Source organism: Oncorhynchus clarkii, chromosome 10 (genome assembly GCF_045791955.1).
Source record: "Oncorhynchus clarkii lewisi isolate Uvic-CL-2024 chromosome 10, UVic_Ocla_1.0, whole genome shotgun sequence".
Classification (NCBI taxonomy): Eukaryota; Metazoa; Chordata; class Actinopteri; order Salmoniformes; family Salmonidae; genus Oncorhynchus; species Oncorhynchus clarkii.
This window is the reverse complement of record NC_092156.1, coordinates 63,009,820-63,034,802: the sequence shown is the minus strand read 5'-3', so window position 1 is coordinate 63,034,802 and position 24,983 is coordinate 63,009,820. Positions and strand designations below refer to the sequence as shown.

General features: G+C 42.8%; 1 protein-coding gene across 2 annotated transcripts in view; it reads left to right on the top strand.

The window, feature by feature from the left end:
• LOC139418990 (protein WWC2-like) overlaps window positions 1-24,983 on the top strand; it is a 58,638-nt gene that overhangs the window by 4,816 nt on the left and 28,839 nt on the right. For both annotated transcript variants that reach the window (XM_071168790.1, XM_071168788.1), the window contains exons 2-8: window positions 9,026-9,135; window positions 21,331-21,446; window positions 21,636-21,723; window positions 21,827-21,903; window positions 22,701-22,780; window positions 23,825-23,954; window positions 24,222-24,350. In XM_071168790.1, coding sequence (XP_071024891.1) covers window positions 9,026-9,135; window positions 21,331-21,446; window positions 21,636-21,723; window positions 21,827-21,903; window positions 22,701-22,780; window positions 23,825-23,954; window positions 24,222-24,350 — 730 coding nt within the window. The remainder of the gene's footprint in view (window positions 1-9,025; window positions 9,136-21,330; window positions 21,447-21,635; window positions 21,724-21,826; window positions 21,904-22,700; window positions 22,781-23,824; window positions 23,955-24,221; window positions 24,351-24,983) is intronic.

Below are 24,983 nucleotides of genomic sequence, written 5' to 3'. Positions count from 1 at the left end.
GTTGGGAAAAATATATTGGGTATTGAGTAGACTGTTACCCCATTTCATTGATCCCTATCCGTAGGTAAAGCTGTACAGTGCCATATGAGGTGATTTCACGCGATAAGAGCTACAACGCTAATCTTTGCGTAAACTCTTCACAGTTGTGTTCTGTGTGTGTCACCGAGTCGACTGATATCCCATTTCATTGCTTAACATTCCAACCTTGTTTAACATGATCTAGTCTAAATATGACATGATTCCACTAATTGTAACCTTCTGCATCAAAGTGGTACTATTATTTTGAAGGCTAACCGCAAATTCCACTATTGTGGCTAATTCTTATTGTGGATAGCTTCACAACACATAACCTGGTCAGGTCGAGCCTCACAAGCCAGGTGAAGATAGCTGGATGCTTATGACGTTAGCTTTGGGCAACAGGTTTAAGTAGCTGGCTAGATATTTATTTTCATGAACTGAAGTTCAATTTCAGTAGGCGAACAACAAGTGGTTATCTAGCTAATAATTACTCACAAGGATTCCTAAATCATTGCTAAGAATAGTGAAAATGACTGCAGTTTCTACTGGTCATTGTTTTCAGGCTGGTTGTATTGGTGCTAGCTAGGTACCAAGCTAAATCTAGCTAGCTACCCCAGAAGTTGCGGTCGAACAAATAATGCTTTATTACCAACGCGGTATTGTAAACACATCGTTCCTGGCGCCGGTGTTTGCTTGTTTGTAGACTTTTTTGTACAGATTTGACAGTGCTATTGATAGTAGTGGTGGCACTTGGCTTGCACATGCAAATTCAGAACACACAACATTCTATAATAGAACTATGTTATTTAACGTGTCAAATTAAAAGCTTATTTAACGTGCCAAATAGTGTTATTTGACGTGTATCTTTTTTGACACGCAAAGACCCAAACGGCGTTCCATAGTATGTCGTGAAGCTAATAGCAGTGACTCTTTTACTGTGGTACTCCAGTAGGGCAACATCTGAACAATAGCGCACTTGGTAACGTTAGTGTGTACCGGTGCTCGACCAGTCGTAAAAGCCAACATCACCCACGACAGAGGGTTGATTGTCAAGGGCAATGAATTCCGTTATCTTGGTGTTAATGGATTTCGCCTTTGAGTTGAACTTTTCTTACTCTTTCAAATGACTGCTCAATGTGTTGACTGCTCGATCCACACTGCAGACATTGTGGGCTAGGTTAGGAATGCTGTGTTGTAGGTGTAGTGCAACATTTTATGTGGCGTCATTAAGTCATTTACCTACGTTATATAGGTACAAAGTTAGTTCAGGGCCTGTATTAAAAAATATTCTCATGTTAGCAGTGCTGAACCAGGATCAGTTTAGCCTTTTAGATCATAATCAATAAGATTACATGGACAGAGTCGACCTGTTCCTAGATCAGTAGTCCTACTCTGAGACTTTATGAATATGGGCCCAGGAGAGATTGTACTGTCTGGCTTGTAGGGCTGGGAATTGCCAGGGACCTCAAGATACGATATTATCAGGATAGTTAGATGTCGATAACATATGTATTGCGATTCTATATGTACTACGATTTGATTCTGTGATTTAATTTTGATTTGATGTTCCAAACATATTGCTCGCTATAATGTATGCTGCAGAGACACAAGAGAGACCATGAGAAAACGAGTTTATCAGTCAGGGAAATAAAAGTGATGAAAACATGTTGGCTCACTGTTTAAAAAGTAGTTGGAGAACAAGCTATAGGATGAAAAATACTGGAATTCTGATGAAAAATACTGGAATTCTGGCGCAGGTACAAATGACTTAGTCTAATATCAATATAACATCATCCCAAAGTAATATTGTGATGTGTAACTGTATCGACCCCTCCCTCCATCACTACTGGCTGGTAGGAATCTAATGCCACTGTAGGCCTATGTACTTAATGGTGTTAATTGCGACCGCTTGTTGGCGGCTTGGAAACATTAGAGCGTTTGCCATTTGACTGCACAATGCAAGGACGGCGACTTGATATATTTTGCTGACATGTTCTATGATTTGGTGAATTTTGCCATCATATTGTTTGGTTTGGTTGCGTGTAGGGTTGCAAAGGGTCAGAAACTTTCCGTAAAATTTCCAGAATTTTTCCATGGGAATTTAAGCCCGGGAATTTTGCTTAAATTCATCAATAAAGTTAGTTAATCACAGTGAACCTTTTTTGTGGGATAACACATAAGGCAATTCTAGGTCTTGTGGCATATTTTGGTTAAACTATCCCCAATTCAATGGAATTGCAACCCTCTGCATGCACAGTGTATTCTTCCATCACATGTGCAGTGCACGCTTCCATCACATGTACAGCTGATTCTCAAGATCTTGCACACTAATTAAACGCTATTGTGCCCACACTACTACACTGTCTGAGCTAAGGACTACATGCTTTCTGGTAAGTTTTGATTACAATACTGGGTGGGGTGAATATATTTTATATGACATACATTATTTTTTGTTAACTAGTAGAGTAGCCTACAGCAAAGTGTGTTTAAATCATGTCTAACTTGTTAACAATTTCTGCTAGTAAGTTTTTGCTACCATGTGGGTTTTAGCTTGCTTGAGCCTGCTAACTGAGGAGTGTTAATTCACCTGTTTCCATATATGTTTCATTTGAAAACATTTATCTTACAAAGGAGTTGTTTAATCTAACTGCTTAACTATTTATCTGTACATGGAATTGTATTTGTTTTTTTTTTACTAATTGTTTTCTAATCTTTACAGGAAAATGCCACGGGCACTATCTGATGTGTGGAGACATTTCACTGCATCTAATGTAGAAGGAAAAGCTGTGTACATTTACAAATACTGTGCCAAATCATATGTGAAGAATGCAACAAAATGATGAATCATCTGGCCAAGTGCATAAAGTTCCCTCAGGGCTCACAACAAGCAACCTCTGACAAAAGTCCTTCTACTTCTATTTGAGGTGAAAATGATGAATCAGACACCTTATCGATAACATAGCTCATGGTCCTCCTGGAATCAGAAGTTTTTTTGACTCAATGGAGGAACGTAGTCAGAGAAATGCTGATGAATGTCTTGCTTGAGCTGTGTATGCAGCTGGTTCACCTCTGATACTCACAGGCAATGTGTATTGGAAGATATTTCTGAATGTTTTTTGTCCAGCATACTCCAACCAGACATTCTTTATCTACTAATTTGCTGGATGCAGAGTTCAACAGAGTTCAAGTGAAGGTTAACCAAATCATAGAGAAAGCAGACTGTATTGCAATCATCTCTGTTGGGTGGTCGAATGTTCGTGGGCAAGGAATAATGAACTACATCATCTCCACCCCTCAACCAGTATTCTACAAGAGCACAGACACAAGGGACAACAGACACACCGGTCTCTACATTGCAGATGAGCTGAAGGCAGTCATCAATGACCATGGAACACAGAAGGTATTTGCACTGGTGACAGACAATGCTGTGAACTTGAAGGCAGCTTGGTCTAAAGTGGAGGAGTCCTACCCTCACAACACACCCATTGGCTGTGCTGCTCATGCATTGAATCTGCTCCTCAAGGACATCATGGCACTGAAAATAATGGATACATTCTACAAGAGAGCCAAGGAAATGGTTATCTACTGTATGTAAAGGGTCATCAAGTTATAGCAGCAATCTACCTCACCAAGCAAAGTGAGAAGAATAAGAGCACCGCATTGAAGCTCATCATTTTTGACAGTCTTCTGCAGGAGAAGGAGTCTCTCCAAGAAATAGCCATATCACAGTCTGCCGATATGGACAACCCCATAAAAAGTATCCTCCTGGATGATGTATTTTGGAAGAGAGTGGTAAGCAACCTGAAACTCCTGAAACCTATAGCATTTGCCATTGCACAGATTGAGGGAGACAATGCCATCCTGTCTGATGTTCAGACTCTACTTGCAGATGTAAGATAAGAAATCCGTACTGCCCTGCCCACTTCACTGTTGCTCCAAGCAGAGTAAACTGCAGTTCTGAAATACATCAAAAAGCGTGAAGACCTCTGCCTGAAGCCCATACATGTTGGACCCAAAGTATGCTGGCAAGAGCATCCTGTCTGGTGCAGAGATCAACAAGGCCTATGGTGTTATCAGTACCGTGTCTCGCCACCTTGGCCTGGATGAGGGCAAGGTTCTTGGCAGTCTGGTGAAGTACACTTCCAAGCAAGGGCTTTGGGATGGAAATTCAATATGGCTGTCATGCCAACATATCTCATCAGCCACCTGGGGGAAGAGACTTTGTGGATCTGAGGCTCTTTCCCCTGTTGCCTCCATCATCCTCCAAATCCAACCAACATCAGCCGCCTCAGAGCGCAACTGGTCCTTGTTTGGGAACATACACACCAAAACACGCAACAGGCTGACCAATACAAGGGTTGAAAAATTGGTGGCCATCCAGGCAAATTTGAGGCTTTTTGAGCCTGACAACGAGCCATCCTCAACAAGGTTGGAAAGTGACAGTGAAGATGAGGCCTCAGAGTCCGATGTTCAAGAGGTGGACATTGAGGAGGTCCAGGGAGAAGACATGGAAGCTTGAGAGGAAGACAACCAAAGCTTTAGTTTCTAGACTATCATTTAACAGATGTATGTTGAATAAATTTTTGGGAGATGCGATGGATCATTGGGGATCATTCAATATTCCCTTCCTTTTGTTGTTCAGTGAAATCATCCCATGTGAAGAGTCAATTCATTTAATTAAAGTACAATTCGTAACTAAATTGTTTTAAAAATGTCTATCGGAAGGATTTAATCATTTGCAATTATGTCTACTGATGATAAGGTAAAATGTTAATGCTTCTGTCTCCATATGATATGGTAAATATATCCAATGCAAAAAAAATCTACATTTAAAAATGGTATTAATATTAATTTGCATATTTCCATGATTTCCCATATATTCCCATTAATTCCCATATATTCCCGTTAATTGCCACGGAAAGTTTCCACCTCTGAATAGTCCCCAAAATGTGCAACCCTAGTTGCGAGGTATCGGTTCAGTGCATCATAATAACCATGACGTGATGGATAGATGGAACAGAGACATGCAGTGTGCCACAAAGAATAACTCACTTCATCCGTATAATTTGTCCAGAAATGATTCTCCATCGACATAGGATGGAACTTTTTGTGTATGGGAATTGGGAAAACTTCCATTGCCAGATAGCAACAGGTGTTTCATATTTACAAATGATTCACCCCTGTACTCTGGTATTATGAAGTAAAGTTGGAAAGCACGAACCCTGTCAACGCAATATCCCCCAATTCATCCCAAAAGGATGCGTTTTGAAAAGATTTTGGTGTGTGCGTGGGTGTGTTATACTTGGAATCCAAGTGGACCCTCCCACCTTTAGCATCCCGCCAAGCTTCGCCAAGACTGTCTCATGCTTCATCTGCACGTCATCCCCTCTCATCTCTATGGTTACAGTCAGGCCAGGGACTAGACCTGTTCTGTTCAGTCAAGCAGAGGGGACCCTGGCTGTCCAGTGGAGGAATACACATTTTTGGCAGAAAAAAGGAATCCCTCTTTTTCCCCCACCTTTCTCCCTTGCTTTCCCTCGCCTCTCAAATTCACATTTAAATGAGCTTCATTGGCCAAGGCCTAACTGACAGGAGTGATTTAACGTTGTGAAAACAATGTAGGTTCTACAATATGGTTGACAAATTATTTCAATCTCTCTCGCTCTCCATCCTTCTCTCTTCTTTCTCACTCCCCCTCTCACTCCTCCCCCTCTGCCTCCCCCTTTCTATTTCCCTCCTTCTTTCGCTCTCCTCCCCCTGACGTCTGACAGGCCCAGCCATCCAGATCTCGGATTTATGAGAGGGGCTGAGAATAAGAGGCAGTGTCAGAGTGCTGCACCACATTCCTGAGCCCTCCCTCCCTCCCTGTCTAAATCCCTCAGAAAAAAGAGAGAAATGTAAATGCCTCCCTCCTCACTGCTCCAGCCCCAAAAATGTTTATTTCCAGAATAGGAGGCATAGATAAGACTCCAGCCCAGGTTTCTCCCCTCCCATACACACACACAGTCCCGCGTTCACATGCAGACACACACGCACAAATTCTCTTGGCCCTCTCAGTTTGGAGCTTGACCCGTTTAATTGGGGCGAATTTGTAAAAGCATGGCCTCTGCCACAAAAGTCTTCCCTCTCGCTCTTTTTTGGCACTTTGTATGACGTGGTTGGCACGGTAGGGGGGAAAGAGACAGGAGAAGACCGATAATAAAAGAAGTGATGTAAATCGTGGCTTTTCACAGCTGCTGGCGTCTGTGCTTGAGTCTGAACGAGAGGGAGAAGGGAGAGGAACGGGGAAATAGAGGGAAGACAAAAACAAGAGTGTGTGGTAGCCTTGGAGACCAGAAAACATGGCCGCGTCCTGTAATGTGCGCCACACATGGCCGTCCACAGGCCACGGTTTCCTGCTCCTCCGCTGGCCGGCCAACATATTCCTAGGGGCTATGCTGAATGCTTTCAATGTGTCTCTATCTAGAAGCCTGCCACTGTATGTTTTCACTTGTATTCAGCTAACCAGGGTTGTAGCGTTCAGTTGTATTATGTGTCAGTGCTGGGCTGGAACAAAAGCCTGCTCGCCTGTCACGCCTCTTCTGTAGAGCATCTCTTGACACAGGGGTCAGCGCTCTAGTGTGAAAGTGAATTTCAGCAAAGTAGGCCCGTCTCCCCAGACGTAGCAGCTAGTTTGTATTGTTATGGTCTGATAGGCTAATTGCTTAGGTGCAAAATTAGCTTTGGCCAGAAAACAAAGCGCTAACTCACATTGTTTACATTGTTAGGACGGTTACAGGTTGTTTCTCACATCCATTCAACCCTTCAACAATCAGCCTGTTCTGTTCTGGAGATGCTGTCAGAGACAGTGACTAATGGGAGTCTCTTTTAGTCTCTTTATGTCCCCTCAGCCGACCGCTGTGGTGAGAAATAGGCCCAGGCCTAGAGACATTGGATCATTGTTACCATGACGACAGTGGACAGTACCGCCCAATCATCCCATCCCACCTCCCCTGTTGTCTTCCTCTTATCTCTCCCTCACATATCTCCTCTTCACACACACGCACACCCACTCCTCTCTGTAGTGGTGATGTTTGGCTCCTCTTCTGTTGGTCGGGACGCATCAAAAGGTGCTAGTCAGTCAGATATCTTATCTCAGCCACAGCAACAAGCTCCAGTCCAGGTCTTTGTGTCCCACTGCTGACTGTGTGGCTGGGAACCTTAATGATTTGTCCTCAGATGTGTGAAGGGCCAGATTTAACACTTTTCTCTCTTTTGGACATGATGTCATTTGTAGCAGTCTTGGTTATTGTGCAGGGGAAAGAGGTGATGTATGGGGCTGATGAAGGTGTTGGGCTGGCCATTTGTGTGTGTGTGTGTGTGTGTGAGAGAGGGTTCAGAGCACAATGATGTGTGTGAGGTGATACAGAATGTGTGACATGGCAGTTGGGTGAGGTGAGGACATGTCATTGCGGGGTGGGTAGCCAAGGTGTGAGTGAGTTATCAATTTCTGGAATGTGGTACACACACACACACACACACACACACACACACACACTGAGGGGCAGACTACTAGTCAGAAGATTTCTCAATAGTCACGCCATAGTGGAGAGGGAGGAGGGCGGTCCCTGTCCTGTCACTTCAGTTCGGCCTCTATTTTCACATTGCTTAGTGTTGCTGCTGACCTGACTGAGTGTTGTATGAGGACATTTCTCGGTTATGGGCCTGTGTCCAAACAGTAAAGTGTTGGTTTGATCAGTGTGATGTTAGTGATTGGTCTACTGATAATGTAGAGGTTTTTAGCTTGTCAAACGCTTGGTTCATGCATTCGTTCTTCAGTTGAACAGCCACTCTGATGCTAAACTGATAGCATAGTAATAACTGTAGATAATAGTCATGGTAGGCCAATACCTATAGTAGGACAGTGCGAGGACAGCAGACCAGTCCAGAGACTGGCTTCTGAGTTCAAAGGTCGTCGTGGTGTACGGAGTGCGATAGTCGGCCGACCCAGCCGAGGGGGCATACCAGGAATACCGCCTGTCTAATTTTTAACGTTTACAGCCGAGGGAGCGTGCATACCAGACTGACAGCCGCCCAGGCCAAGAGAGTTGGCCTGTGTGTGTGTGTGCACCTGTTTGTTAGCATTAGCGTTTGTGTGTCTTAGAGTGCACTGAATAAACATAGTGAAGTACGCCGGGCGGCATGCTGGCTTGGCTTAAACTGCTACGTTAATACCCATTGCCCACATTCTTAGACTTATTCAATATAGATTCTGTCCCAGTTTCTCAAACATTCTTTGGAGTTTCAAAGATACAACACAATCTTCCAAAACCGCTCTCTCCCTCTCACTCCTACACCCGTTCTCCACCTCCATCTTGTCATGACCCCGCCAGTGAACTTGGTTGTCTCTCGTCTACTGTCTACATGGGCCAAGTCATCCAAAATACCAGTAGAAAGGAGAGCGGGAACAATGTTCAGGCAGCCACCCAGCCAGTCCTTGGACAACGCATCCCAAATAGATGGAACAGTGGTTTAGTGTCCCTTCTCTCTCCCTGTCTAGCCAGACTTCCCCCAGCCCACAGCCAGCCACACTGAGCTGAGTGAGTGGTACCACGATGCCAGTTTTAGACTTTGGTCCCTCAGGAATGTGTCACTGTTACTGCTGGATGCTCCAGTGGTGTTGTTGTTGTTTAGTGGCTTGTCTTTCTGAACTCTAGTTTCTAAGGTCACTAGGTCTTTCACATGGAACGTTCTAGACAGTCAATGGCCTCTGACGGAGGTCACTGTAAACCAGCGTTGTAGTAATGGATGATTCCTTTATGGCTTTTCTTTTTACTAATCTTTTTATATGAATGAACCACCTTATGTAGTTTATATATTGGTTACGATATGCACTAGCTTTACGTTTCATGTGTTTCTGTGTACAGATACTGTATGTTTCTGTGTACAGATACTGTATGCTTCTGTGTACAGATACTGTATGCTTCTGTGTACAGATACTGTATGTTTCTCTCTCTCTCTCTCTCAGGTTGACGAAGCCCCTGTCGTTTGCGGACTGTGTGGGAGACGAGTTACCGTGGGGATGGGAGGCCTCATACGACCCTCAGATTGGTATCTACTACATCGACCACATCAACAGTAAGTTGACAGGTTTACCTCAGTGTTACCCCAGTAACATTATGTCTGTGCCAAAACCATCTGGGCCTTCCACCCGGGCAATCACTGTTCTGTCCATCCTAAACAAAGGACCACAGGCTGTTTAATTCAAGATTACATCTCAGATGTTTTGGCAGGGGTATTTCCCGACACTGGATTTGATTTTCTCAAACACAACACAGAGAAATGAGTAGAACGGCAGAAACTGTAAGGATGTCGATTTATTTTGGTTTTCTTTCTCTGAATTACCTATTGGTATTTAGGAACTTAATCCACTGGAACTTATTTTATTATTTATAGTCAGAGCGCCATATTGTTTGATATTGATGAGACGTATGATCATTCGCCAAGTGTCTCCATCGAATGATGAATGTATTATTTGTATTGACTGAACTTTGAGAAATAATCGAGTTAAAGTCGAGTCAAAATCCTTACTGTGGCCAAAATCTTTACCCGGCCCTTTCTTTGCTCGGTAGTCTTTAGCTGAGTTTTATGCTTTTCATTTGTCAAGAGTTTTCAGTTGTGAAAACCTGTTTTCTAACTGATATGGGCTAAATAACACTAATCTGATGATATCCAGAGATATTATGAGTGTGGTGGTTGATTGCCAGCAGTCTTATCAGTGACATTAAGTAAGCATGTTAAAGCTAAACATGTTGCAAACTCACAGATGTCATTCTTGGACAAGTGTCAGGCCAAGACAATAAGCTATGTTGAATTTATCAAAATTGTCAGCAGATTCATCTTGATATTAATATTGTCAAGGAGTTTTTCATATGAATTTTACATATTGATATGGTATTCCCTCACCTTTGCAACTTATTATGCCACATCATTTCCATGAATCAGAATAGGCAAACAGAAGAAAAACTGAATACGTAGAGAGAGAGGGAGGGAGAGAGAGAGAAAAGTTTTCAAACTCATCTCCACTAAATTAAATAATTTTATGACTCAATTAGTCACGTTCATTTCAAAATGAGCAGATTAAATTCCACACGGACCGTCTGTCTCCTGCTGATCCCTTAGGAAAACACTCATATTAAAAATACTTCTATTAACTCCATTCAATTAAATCAGATGTTTGTTTTCTCCCAATACAGATTAAATCCATTTCCCAAATGTTTTTCCATTGTGCTGCCTGGCTGTAGCCGCAGGGTTGAGATGTGAGCTAGCTGCTGCTGCTGCTGCTGCTGCTGCTGTTGTTGTTGTTGTTGTGTGGGCTAGAGATTCTATTTATCTGTTGCTCTCACACACATTTCTACTGCGATTTAGCTTTGTTTGTTTGTTTGTCTAACACCGGTGGGTAAACAAACCCAGTCAGCTGTCAGTCAGGATTGGATGATTGTGTGGAGACTCCTTAGCTTCGGTGTATTAAGGCTGGCCCTCCTGTGGGTGTTTGGATACAGTGTATTTCTGCACTTCTGAGCTATAGCTTGAATCAGAGTTTGGCTTGTTGCATTGTATTTTTTTCATTTGGTCTGGTTGGTTTCACATTAGCGAATGTCAAACAAACTAAAATGCCTAAACAAAACCATAAATAATTTGTTTATTGGAGGTAAATGCTTATGTTAAATCCATCTATGATGAGGAAGAGGCGTAACTTGTGTCCCAAACTTCATATTACTTTCGCTTTGGTCTTCCAACAACATGCAGGAGGAAACAGCTCAATATCCCCTCTGACTGCGAGGTGAATAGGCTATATTCAGTAGCCTATTAGTGTTGTCACGATACCAGAATTTGGACATCGATACCAGGTTAAGTATCACGATTCTCGATACCGTCACAATACTCAATACCAAAACGATAACACTGCAAAAAAAGAAGGAATTTGAACCTAGGTCACAGAATGGCACTTGATCCAGACAGATAAACACAGCTACTGCTCTGTTCAATCGTTGGGCATCTTTTGAGTTCAATATCATTCCATTTGACATTTTTTGCATCAACATTTTTCAGAGACAGCCATGCATCCATTAATGAATCAATTATACAATCATACAATCAATTTGACTTTGTTTTTACAATCTAACTACATAACAACCTAATGGTAATTTTTCATTTGAATGGTACATCTCTATTGATAAACTGGGTAAATCAAGATGTAGCCTAGGCCTATTCACACGGATGCATATAATCAATAGGAGTGTGTGCGTGCATTGAGTTATTGAGCTTGTTTTGGCCGATTTCACGGGGATACAGATGAACAGAACGATCTGTTTCCTTTCCGTTTTTATTTTATTGTACTGACAGACAACATTCGCATAGGAGTTGATCGTTTGATAAAAGTGTGCACTGTCTCTTTAACCAGTAATGACCTCATTCACGAGGCAAGAAGGGGGTGGCCTGGGGTCAGTTCACTGAGGAAATAGATCATCTTTGGGAGAGATGCGAGAGAGAGACTGATTAAGTGAATTAATAAAGTTTTGGTGGCAATCAGTGTTAAAAATCGGCATATTTTGCATTATGGTTTGCATATTAAAACAAACAAAGCTGTTAGCTAGCAAGAAAAGTTAGCCTACGAAGCTGGAAGCTCCCGGTATCGGCATGCATTGTAAATTGTTCTATCCTTTATGGACATCGTTTTGCGAACAGTAACGACATTGACAGTAACGACACGGCATGTAGTTTCAACATTTCTACATGCCGTGTCGTATTATTCAAGTGTGTTAACCTCTGTGCAGCATGAGTGGGGAGCTAACATGGTGCAGCCCAGACGCTGAGATCAGGCTAAGTGGACCACACACAGTACTTTCGTACTATAAGGGGGACGTTGGCTGCGCTGACAGAGTTGATCTGTGAGGTAAATTTGACAGAAGTGCCGAAAGGACAGAAAAAATCCGGTACTGAACCATTTTTCATGTTCTAGTATAGAAAAAGTTCTGAACTAAGGAGGAAAATGCACCAGAGCTGGAAAAACCTCTCCAAACCAATTTGGTGTGAAAGCCTCCTTATCGAAGTGATACACTTTCCTTTCTCAACAAACAACCCAATGACAATTTGTCAATGTACACTACCGTTCAAACGTTTGGGGTCACTTAGAAATGTCCTTGTTTTTGAAAGAAAAGAAAGAAAAGCAAACATTTTGTCCATTAAAATAACATAAAATGTATCAGAAATATGGTGTAGACAATGTTAATGTTGTAAATTACTATTGTAGCTGGAAACAGATGATTTTTAATGGAATATCTACTTAGGCGTACAGAGGCCCATTATCAGCAGGCCAGCATCCCGGAGTCGCCTCTTCACTGTTGACGTTAAAACGGGTGTTTTGCAGGTAATATTTAATGAAACTGCCAGTTGAGGCCTTGTGAGGCATCTGTTTCTCAAACGAGACACTCTAATGTACTTTGTCCTCTTGCGCAGTTGTGCACCGGGGCCTCCCACTCCTCTTTCTATTCTGGTTAGAGCCAATTTGTGCTGTTCTGTGAAGGGAGTAGTACACAGCGTTGTATGAGATGTTCAGTTTTTTGGCAATTTCTTTCATGGAATATACATAATTTCTCAGAACAAGAATAGACTGACGAGTTTCAGAAGAAAGTTCTTTGTTTCTAGCCATTTTGAGCCCGTAATCGAACCCACAAATGCTGATGCTCCAGATACTCAACTAGTCTAAAGAAGGCCAGTTTTATTGCTTCTTTAATGAGCACAACAGTTTTCAGCTGTGCTAACATAATTGCAAAAGGGTTTTCTAATGATCAATTAGCCTTTTAAAATGACTAACTTGGATTAGCTAACACAACGTGCCATTGGAACACAGGAGTGATGGTTGCTGATAATGGGCCTCTACGCCTATGTAGATATTCCATTAAAAAAATCTGCCGTTTCCAGCTACAATAGTCATTTACAACATTAACAATGTCTACACTGTATTTCTGATCAATTTGATGTTTTTTTAATGGGCAAAAAAATGTGCCTTTCTTTCAAAAACAAACAACAAACTTTTGAACGGTACTGTATATTTCATGTCTAGCTCAAGGCCATCATACTCTCTTCAGACTAAACCTCCCATCACCTGTCTAGGCTGTATCCCAGATACCTGTGAGGTGACTGGAGAATGTGGACTGATTGATAAGGCCCCAGAGTCTATCCTATGCAGGTCAGGTGGTCTGGGGAAAAAACTCCTGGCCCTAGTCTAGGCTGTATCCCAGATACCTGTGAGGTGAGTGGAGAATGTGGACTGATTGACAAGGGCCCAGAGTCTATCCTCTGCAGGTCTGGTGTTCTGGGGGGAAAAAAACTCCTGGCCCTAGTTATGGCAAGACAGGGCGGCTGGGGGGTTAGTCTGGGTGGGTACCTACTTCTCCCTGTCGGTCCTGTCCTAGCTTCTCCCTCCCTGCCCAGGCTGTCCCCCGCCCAGCAGGCCTCACTTCCTTATTATGTAAACCCTGCTGCTGCCCTGTGGCCTCCCTGCATTGTTGGAGTGGAGGGAGGGACGGGACGGGGGTTGATAAGGGTCTGTTATGTGTGGTGATTTGCCTTCTTTTATGTGGCGTAGATCGGCCCAGAGAAGCGTGGTTGCCTAACCTAGTGGGAACTTACCCTGACTTCACATACTTTGGGTTCCCCTGTCTTAGTGGAGGTCCTGTTGAAATCCTGGGTTTATTATGCATAGAGGTAGACAGACACATGCTCTCCCTCGCACTCTTATAAGCTCTCATAAAATGGCATTGTAGGCTATAGGTGGACACACGCGTGTGTGTTCTGTATATCAGGCGTGTGTGTGCCAGTCAGGCATTCATTCAGTCAGATATTCAGTCACATCCTGAGAGTTGAGGTGGGTGTGTTCTGCCCGTGCAGGCAGGAGTGTGCTGTCAGATACTAATGACGAAACAATAGACTGACTGTGTCAACACTGTCCATTGTGCTCTAGCCACTACCTCATACCTTTTAGGGTTGCTCATCAGCATGTGGCTTTGTGTTCCCAAGTGTGTGTATATGTGTGTGTGAGACTCAAATAATTTATCGTATCATACAACCACTTCTGTAGGACATCGATACAGTGTCTAGCCAACATGATTCACATTGATTCACATTGATTCATTCGATTTGTAGGGAACCGTTACCAACCTCAGAGCACAAGAGCAACTTCCAACATTGACCACAAGTTATATAGCAGATCAGAAACAAAACATTACTTAGGGCCTAGCCGAGGATTATCCTACCCAGCAAACTGGGAACGTTCCCAGTACATTAGCTAAGATTCTCAGTTCTCGTTAAGGTTTTTTATATAACATTAGGATGATAGCAAATTATTGTAATATTTTTTTTATGGTTTAAATTAAATATATTTGGAATGTTCTCCTAACATTTACTAAAATGTTGTGCACATCTGTAACAACCACATTCCCCAAACTTTCTCATTAGGTTTCCAGGCAATGTAATAACACAATGTACGAGTAATGTTTTTCCAGCAAACCAAAATTGGTTCTGTGGAAGTTCCCAGAACATTCGTTAGGTTTTGTCAAACATTCTCATAACACAGATACTGCCCAGTCGTGCTGATGATTATACAATGTTTGTATCAAATATTTTGTTTTTGCGTTATTAGAACTAACGAATGTTCTGGGAAATTTCACATAACCAATTTTGGTTTGCTGGGTAGCCTACACCCTCAGCAGAAGAATACACAGGGCTGAGAGCTCCATAGAGAGAGGGAGACAGAGAGAGCGGGAGAGTGGAGACACAGGCACAGTCACAAGCACGTACACACACACACACACAAATCCTGCTGGAGTGAAATCCGGTTATTCCTCATAGCAGCCAGTCTCTGCATTGCTGACATACTTAGTGTGGCACGGAGGGGGCCGTGCTCTTAGTGTAGAGACTTGTTGTTTTCCACACAAAGGCTGTGTGTCTCCCAAATGGCACGCTATTCCCTATATAGTGCACTACTTTTGACCAAAGCCCTAAGGGCCCTACTCTACATAGGGAATTGGGTGGCATTTGGGACACAGTCAAAGTACAGTAAGGAATGAAGGATTAACCCTTTCCTTCCCTGCCACCGGACAGAGTTGTGGGCTAACCCAGAAGAGAGGGTAAGAGACAAACAAAAGAGGGCAGAGACAGAGAACGAGAGAGGGAAAGGAGTGAGAGAGAGTGGGACCAAGAGTGAGAGAGGAAGAGAGCGAGCGAGTAGTGTTGTGATTGATTCAGATGGATTGCTTCCTCTGCTCTCCCACTGTGTCTTTTTCTTTCCTCAAAACAACCCACTGTTAGATGTGGGTGTAGGCCTTCTTCGCTTGCAGTATACAGTTCCTTCAGAAAGTATTCACACCCCTTGACTTTTTCCAATTTTTGTTGTGTTAACAGCCTGAATTTAAAATGGATTAAATTGCAATGTTGTGTCACTGGCCGACCCACAATACCCCATAATGTCAAAGTGGAATTATTATAATACATTTTTTAAACAAATTAATTAAGAATGAAAAGCTGAAATTACTTGAGTCAATAAGTGTTCAACCCCTTTGTTATGGCAAGAATAAAAAAGTTCAGGAGTAAAAATTTGCTTAACAAGTCACATAATAACACGGACTCTGTGTACAATAATAGTGTTTAACCTTTCTAGGGCAGGCTCGACAATATTCCGCTGAAAAGGCAGCGCGCGAAATTCAAAAATATTTTTGGGAAATATGTAACTTTCACACATTAACAAGTCCAATACAGCAAATGAAAGATAAATATCTTGTTAATCTACCCATCGTGTCCAATTTAAAAAATGCTTTACAGCAAAAGCACAACATATGATTATGTTAGGTCAGAGTCAAGTCACAAAAACACACACAGCCATTTTCCAGCCAAAGATAGGAGTCACAAAAAGCAGAAATATAGATAAAATGAATCACTAACCTTTGATGATCTTCATCAGATGACACTCATAGGACAGACATCATGTTACACAATACATGTATGTTTTGTTTTGTAATGTGCATATTTATATCCAAAACGGTTTACATTGGCGCGTTACCTACAGTAATGTTATGATTTCAAAACATCCGGTGATTTTGCAGAAATACTCATAATAAACATTGATAAAATATGCAAATGTTATTCACAGAATTAAAGATAGACTTATCCTCTATGCAACCGCTGTGTCAGATTTCAAAAAAAGTTTGCGGAAAAAGCATAATCTGAGAACGGCGCTCAGAACCCAAAACAGCCAGAGGAATATCCGCCATTTTGGCGTCAACAGAAGCTAGAAAAAAACACTATAAATATTCACTCACCTTTGATGATCTTCATCAGAAGGCACTCCCAGCAATCCCAGTTCGACAATAAATGACTGATTTCTTCCATAAAGTTCCATAAAGCCCATCATTTAGCCACTTGTTGTTAGCATGTTCAGCCCAGTAATCCATCTTCATGAGGCGCGAGCACTTCCTCCAGACAAAAACTTGAAAAGTTCCGTTACAGTCCGTAGAAACAAGTCAAATGATGTATGCAATCAATCTTTAGGATGTTTTTAACATAAATCATCAATAAGGTTCCAACCGGAGAATTTCATTGTCTGAAGAAAAGCATTGGAACGAGTGCAAACTCTGTCGGGAGCGCGCATCATGAGACCGAGTCTCTCTGCCAGCCCCTCACTCAAAGAGCTATTATGAGCCCCTCCTTTATAGTAGAATCCTCAAACCAGTTTCTAAAGACGGTGACATCTAGTGGAAGCCCTAGGAAGTGCATTGTCATTCATATCTCACTGGGATTTCAGTAGGCACTGTTTTGAAAATCGATTTCTCACTTCCTGTTTGGATTTCTTCTCAGGTTTTTGCCTGCCATATGAGTTCTGTTATACTCACAGAGATCATTCAAACCGTTTTAGAAACTTCAGAGTGTTTTCTATCCAATACTAATAATAATATACATATATTAGCATCTGGGACAGAGCAGGAGGCAGTTCAGTCTGGGCACGCTTATTCATCCAAAAGTGAAAATGCTGCCCCCTATCCCAAAAAGGTTAACATGATTTTTTAACGACTACCCCATCTCCAATTATATGTAAGGTCCCTCAGTCGAGCAGTGAATTTCAAAGAGAAGGAGAAGAAAACAGGATGGATCAAGAACATTGTAGTTACTCCACAATACTAACCTAAATGACAGAGTGAAAAGAAAGAAGCCTGTACAAAATAAAAAAGATTCCAAAACATTGATCACAAGGCACTAAAGTAAAACTGCAAATAATTTGCCAGAGAAATTAACCTTATGTCCCGAATACAAAGCGCTATTTTTCGGACAACTCCAACACATCACTGAGTACCACTCTTCATAATTTCAAGCATGGTGGGGGCTGCATCATGTTTTATTTTTAAAAAAAATGTGAATTTTTACCCCGTTTTTCTCCCCAATTTCGTGGTATCCAATTGTTTTTTAGTAGCTACTATCTTGTCTCATCGCTACAACTCCCGTACAGGCTCGGGAGAGACGAAGGTTGAAAGTCATGCATCCTCCGATACACAACCCAACCAAGCCGCACTGCTTCTTAACACAGCGCGCATCCAACCCGGAAGCCAGCCGCACCAATGGTCGGAGGAAACACCGTGCCCCTGGCAACCTTGGTTAGCACGCACTGCGCCCAGCCCGCCACAGGTGTCGCTGGTGCGCGATGAGACATGGATATCCCGACCGGCTAACCCCTCCCTAACCCGGACGATGCTAGGCCAATTGTGCGTCGCCCCACGGACCTCCCGGTCGCGGCCGGTTACGACAGAGCCTGGGCGCGAACCCAGAGTCTCTGGTGGCACAGCTGGCGCTGCAGTACAGCGCCCTTAATCACTGCGCCACCCGGGAGGCCGGGCTGCATCATGTTATGGTATGCTTGCCATCGGCAAGGATTAGGGAGCTTTTTAGGATAAAAAGAAACGGAATAGAGCTAAGCACAGGCAAAATCCTAGAGGGAAACCTGATTCAGTCTGCTTTTCAACAGATACTGGGACACAAATTCAGCAATAACCCAAGGTTGTTTACCAAGATGACATTGAATGTTCCTGACTGGCCTAGTTACAGTTTTGACAAATCGGCTTGAGAATCTATGTCAAGACTTGAAATGGCTGTCTAGCAATGATCAACAACCAACTTGACAGAGCTTGAATAATTTTTCAAATAATAATATTGTACAATCCAGGTGTGCAAAGCTCTTAGAGACTTACTCAGTAAGACTCACAGCTGGAATTGCTGCCAAAGGTGATTCTAACATGTATTGATTGACTCAGTGGTGTAAATACTTATGTAAATGAGATATTTCTGTATGGATTTTTAATCAAAATGGAGACAAATTGAGTGTGTTGTATTTTAGAGAGTCTGACTGGTGTCTGATGTGCTAACCTTTTGTGACTAGGGGGCAGTATTTTCATTTTTGGAAAAATAACGTTCCCGTAGTAAACGGGATATTTTGTCAGGACAAGATGCTAGAATATGCATATAATTGACAGCTTAGGATAGAAAACACTCTAAAGTTTCCAAAACTGTAAAAAATATTGTCTGTGAGTATAACAGAACTGATATTGCAGGCGAAAGCCTGAGAAAAATCCAATCCGGAAGTGACTCATCTTTTGAAAGCTCTGCGTTCCAATGCGTCCCTATTGAGCAGTGAATGGGCTATCAACCAGATTACTTTGCTCTGTATTCCCCAAGGTGTCTACAGCATTGTGACGTAGTTTTACGCATTTATGTTGAAGAATACCCGTAAGCCGCTACATTGCGCAAGTGGTCACCTGATGGCTCTCAGAGTGATTCTCGCGTAAAATACAGAGGTAGCCATTATTCCAATCGGTTCTACTGAAAAAACAATTGTCCCGGTGGATATATTATCGAATAGATGTTTGAAAAACACCTTGAGGATTGATTATAAACAACGTTTGCCATGTTTCTGTCGATATTATGGAGATAATTTTGAATATTGTTTGCCGTTTTCGTGACTGCAATTTCCGGGCGATTTCTCAGCCAAACGTGAAGAACAAACTGAGATATTTCGCCTACAAAAATAATATTTTGGGAAAAAAGGAAATTGGCTATCTAACTGGGAGTCTCGTGAGTGAAAACATCTGAAGCTCATCAAAGGTAAACGATTTAATTTGGTAATTTCGATTTAATTTCTTGCTTTTCTGATTTCCGTGACCAAGTTACCTGCTGCTAGCTGGACAAAATGCTATGCTAGGCTATCGATAAACTTACGCAAATGCTTGTCTAGCTTTGGCTGTAAAGCATATTTTGAAAATCTGAGATGAAAGGGTGATTAACAAAAGGCTAAGCCGTGTCTCAATATATTTCACTTGTGATTTTCATGAATAGGAATATTTTCTAGGAATATTTATGTCCGTTGCGTTATGCTAATTAGTGTCAGTCGATGATTATGCTCCCGAACCCGGGGTGGGGAGTTACTAGAGGTTTTAAAGGAATAGGAACATTGTGTAAAACACACAGTGAAATGCCATTGTTGTTTGTGTCGATTTTCTTTGGATAGGATTGACCTGATGAAAACGTCAACCATGAAAAAATGTACATGTAACTGCCAAAATAAAGGAACACAACATGTCTTAATCTCTGATCTCCCCATCCCGGATCCGGTATCAGGAATACAGACTCAAGCTCATTACCATAACGCAACGTTAACTATTCATGAAAATCGCAAATGAAATGAAATAAATATGCCATCTCTCAAGCTTAGCCTTTTGTAAACAACACTGTCATCTCAGATTTTCAAAATATGCTTCTCAACCATAGGAAAACAATAATTTGTGTAAAAGTAGCTAGCTAGCGTAGCATTTAGCGTTAGCATTAGCGTTAGCATCCAGCACGCAACATTTCAACAAAAACATAAAAGCCTTCAAATAAAATCATTTACCTTTGAAGAACTTCTGATGTTTTCAATGAGGATACTCTCAGTTAGATAGCAGATGCTCAGTTTTTCCAAAAAGATTCTTTGTGTATTAGAAATAGCTCCGTTTTATACATCACATTTGGCTACCAAAAAAAACCGAAAATTCAGTCCTCAAAACGCGAACTTTTTTCCAAATTAACTCCATAATATCGACTGAAAACATGGCAAACGTTGTTTAGAATCAATCCTCAAGGTGTTTTTCACATATCTCTTCATTGATATATCGTTCTTGGACGCATGGTTTCTCCCCTGAATCAAATGGAAAAGTACAAGCAGCTGGCAATTGCGCACCGAATTCCACGCAGGACACCAGGCGGACACTTGGAAAATGTAGTCTCTTATGGTCAATCTTCCAATGATATGCCTACAAATACGTCACAATGCTGCTAAGACCTTGGGGGAACGACAGAAAGTGTAGGCTCATTCCTTGCGCAATCACAGCCATATAAGGAGACAATGGAAAGCAGAGCTTCAGAAATTCTGCTAATTTCCTGGTTGATGCATCATCTTGGTTTCGCCTGTAGAATGAGTTCTGGGGCACTTACAGACAATATCTTTGCAGATTCTGAAACTTCAGAGTGTTTTCTTTCAAAAACTGTCAAGAATATGCATAGCCGAGCATCTTTTCGTGACAAAATATCGCGCTTAAAACGGGAACGTTTTTTATCCAAAAATGAAATAGCGCCCCTAGAGATCCAAGAGGTTAATAGGATGTTGATAGGAGCTTCAATACACCGTGGCATGGATTCTACAAGTGTCTGGAACTATTAGAGGGATGTGACACCATTCTTCAAGAAACACAAGAAATTCCATTATTAGATGTTTTGTTGATGGTGCTGGAAAACGCAGTCTCAGGTGCCGCTCTAGAATCTACCATAAGTTTTCAATTGTGTTGAGATCTGGTGACTGAGATGGCCATGGCATAGGGTTTATATCTTTTTTATGTTCATCAAACTATTCAGTGACCACTCGCACCCTGTGGATGAGGGCATTGTCATCATGTGGGGGCATAGCCACGGTAGCCAAAATAATGGCCAAAATAATAGCCTTCACAGCATTTTTATACATGACCCTAAGCATGATGGGATATTCATTGCTTGATTAACTCAGGAACCACGCCTGTGTGGAACTACATGCTTTCAATATACTTTGTATCCCTCATTTACTCAAGTGTTTCCATTACAATCAGTGTTCTGGCATGCTGTAGCTAGCTGTATGACACAAAAAGAGGCTACAAATAAAGTATTATCATCATCATCATTTGTTTATGGGAGTAGATCTCATTGATGACATTCTCCCCTCTCTAGAGAGTACCCAGCTAGAGGACCCCCGGGCGGAGTGGAGGAAGGAGCAGGAGAGGATGTTGAAGGAGTACCTGACAGTAGCCCAGGATGCCTTGGTCACCCAGAAAGAGCTGTACCAGGTGAAATGGATGAGTGAATGCATGGATGGATATATGGATGGATTGATGGGTAAATAAAATAATGACTGAATGGGTGGGTGGAAGGATGGATGAATGAATTAACAACTATGATGAGTGAATGGATGAACAAAGGACCTCATGAATGAATGAACGAACAAGACTTATTTCCGTTGTGATCTTCGATACCAGGTCAAAGAGCAGCGGCTGGCCTTGGCCCTGGATCAGTACACGCGCCTCAACGACGCATACAAGGACAAGTCCAGCTCACGCACCAGCCGTGAGTAGTGAACCTGACCCGAACCTAGTTCTAAACCCATTGTCACACACAAGCGCGTCTGTCCTTCACACACTAACGGTCCAGGCGGCTCTCTCTCCTCCAGTGTTCTCGGGGTCTTCGTCCAGCACTAAGTATGACCCAGACATCCTCAAGGCTGAGATCTCCACCACCAAAGTCAGGGTAAGATGCATGTCTCTCTTTCTCTCTCTCGCTCGCACTCACACCTCTTCCTAACTAGTGTCTTCTTATTTATTTTTTGTTTTGTTGTATTTTACCCCCTTTTTCTCCACAATTTCGATCTTGTCTCATCGCTGCAACTCCCCAACGGGCTCAGGAGGCGAAGGTTGGGTCATGCGTCCCCCAAAACATTACCCACCAAACCTTGCTTCTTAACACCCGCCCTCTTAACCAGGAAGCTAGCTGCACCAATGTGTCGGAGGAAACACCGTTCAACTGAAGTCAGCCTGCAGGCGCCCGGCCCACCACAAGGAGTTGCTAGAGCGAGATGAGCCAAGTAAAGCCCCCCCGGCCAAACCCTTCTCTAACCCGGACGACACTGGGCCAATTGTGCGTCGCCCTATTGGACTCCCGATCATATGACACAGCCTGGGATCGAACCCGGGTCTGTAGTGATGCAGTGCCTTAGAACGCTGCGCTACTCGGGAGGGCAACTAGTGTCTTCTTGACTGTCTGCGTTTATGTCGTTCTCAATCTTCGTTCTTTTTCTCCCTCTACCTCTTTCTCGTACTCTCTCTCTCTTTCTCTCTCTCTCTCTCTCTCTCTTTCTTTCTCTCTCAATTCAAAGGGGCTTTAATGGCATGGGAAACGTATGTTTACATTGCCAAAGCAAGTGAAATAAACAAGAATAAACAAGAACAAAACACACCTCTCTTCTCAATGAAAGTGCATTCCTCTGTGTCTCTGTTAATGTGTGTCTGTACTCTGGTTTTAACATTTGTATTTTTCCGCTACTGTAGGTGAATAAGCTGAAGAGAGAGCTCTCCCAGATGAAACAGGAGCTCATCTACAAAGAACAAGGCTTTGAAACCTTGCAGCAGTAAGTCCCCTTTTCACATTGATTACACCTGTCTGTCACACGTCTGTCTATTAAACACACGCACACATACAGCTGTGTATTGTCTGTTGCTCTGTGAATGTTGTGATTTTACAACTTTAGTGTTATGTGTCTGTTGGACTTGGTAGTGCCTGGGGGTGATCGTAGAACAGGTTGATTACATTACTCTGGTGCAGGAGCACTAAACTACAAAAATTGCAATGAATCATATTCCACATAATAATTCACTCTTCCTGTTGCTATAGGGTTATTTTCCTGCTGTAGCAAACTGGCTCAAATTAAGATCCGACATCTGTAGGAACCTCTACAGTCTACTAATGGGAATTCACGTTTGTAGGGAGAGAGATAATGACCATGAGATAGGAGGTAAAGAGAGAGGGGGGAGAGAGAGAGGGAGAGAATGAAGGGGGAAGGGGGGTTGATAGAAGGAGAGACAGAATGAAAGAGGAAGAAGGAGAATGGGGGATTGGGAGATGTAGGGAGAGAGAAAGAGAGGGGTTATGTTGCTCACATGGCAGGCTCTGGATTAAGCCCTGTCCAAAGCAGCCACTTTTTATTACAATAATTGAAACAATGAAGCATTGTCGTTCACCCTTCACACACACTCCATCCGCTCAGGAGGCACACACAATAAAGGAAAAGAGCGAAAAGGGGGCAGGAACACACACGCACACAAACTGCACGTTAGGAAGGTCAGAAATCATGCATGGCAGCTTAACTAAGGCTGCTTGATATGTCATTTTCTCATACTACGCTATTAGACAAACACTCAACACACATCGCTCAACAAAGAGCTAGATCGTGTGTAAGTGAAAATGCGTGTAGACGTACGTATATATCTGAACTTTAACGCCCATATAGACATCGATGTGTTCACATTCAAATTGATCTATCCAGAATCCAGATCATTGGAGATTCTGATATTTGTGAACAAAACTTGTCTTTCTTTGGACTCAGTGTGTTCTTCTCTCTTTGGTGTTGTGTCAAAAATAAAAAATAAATGTGTGTGTGCGCTCCCTTCTGCAGGATTGACCAAAAACTGTGTGGCGAGCAGAGTGGATACCGTCTGAAGGAGGCCAAGGCCATCGTGACGGAGCTTAAGTCTCTCCGCAGGGCCATCAGCTCTGGAGAGAAGGAGAAACAGGACCTCATGCAGGTACGTGTGTGTGTGGGAAATATTTTGGTCTGTGTGTGGGTTCCTATATCTGCTTTTTGAGAGCTCCTGGCAAGGTCATGTTCATTAGGAACCCAACAGAAGGAAACAGACTGAAACAGGAAGGGACTGGCTGAACTTATCCGATTTAGAAATGCCAATTTTCGTTTTTAAGTTTTGGTGTGGTGTGCCTTTCAACCCTGAACTTCCCTCTAGACCCACCCCACCCCTAGAGTCTAGACCCACCCCATGTTCTCCTCTCTCCCATAGTCTCTGGCTAAGCTAAAGGAGAGGTTCCACACGGAACACAACATGGGCCGTTCGGAACCAGACCTCCGGAACCCAGTGGGCTCCAGACAGACGCTAGAAGCCGGCTCCCAGACAGACGTCTCTGGAGAGGTGAGCACCACCTCTCATTCTCTCCTCTCTTTCACTCTCACTTTCTCTCCCCTTATTCTCTCCAACACTCTATCTTGCTTCTACTCTCACTCAACAATTTGTGCCTCCCCTCTCTCTCTCTTGCTTTCTCTCCTCTCTCTCTCTCTCTCTCTCTCGCTCTCTTACTTTCTCTCCTCTCTCTCTCTCTCTCTCTCTCTTGCTTTCTCTCCTCTCTCTCTCGCTTTCTCTCCTTTCTCTCGCTTTCTCTCCTCTCTCTCGCTCTCTCTCTTGCTTTCTCTCCTCTCTCTCTCTCCCCCCTTCTCTCCCATGTCCCTTTGTCTTAATAAAATGCCTGTGTGTTTCTGAGAGGAATGTCCCCGCCCCCTTCTGTGGGCCTTCCCTAGTGGGACTGGATTCCTCTGTACACACACACACACACACACACACACACACACACACTGGATTCCTCTGGTTCCTCGGAGCAGATGATAGCTGCTAGGGGCCCGGCCGGGCAGACTGGGCTCAGGGTTAGAGGTAGAGAGGCAAAGCAGCTTACTACACGGGGGCTTTTCTCCCTCCCTACACACACACACACACACACACACACACACACAGAGCGAGACATTCACCGATGGAATGCTAAATGGAGGGAGG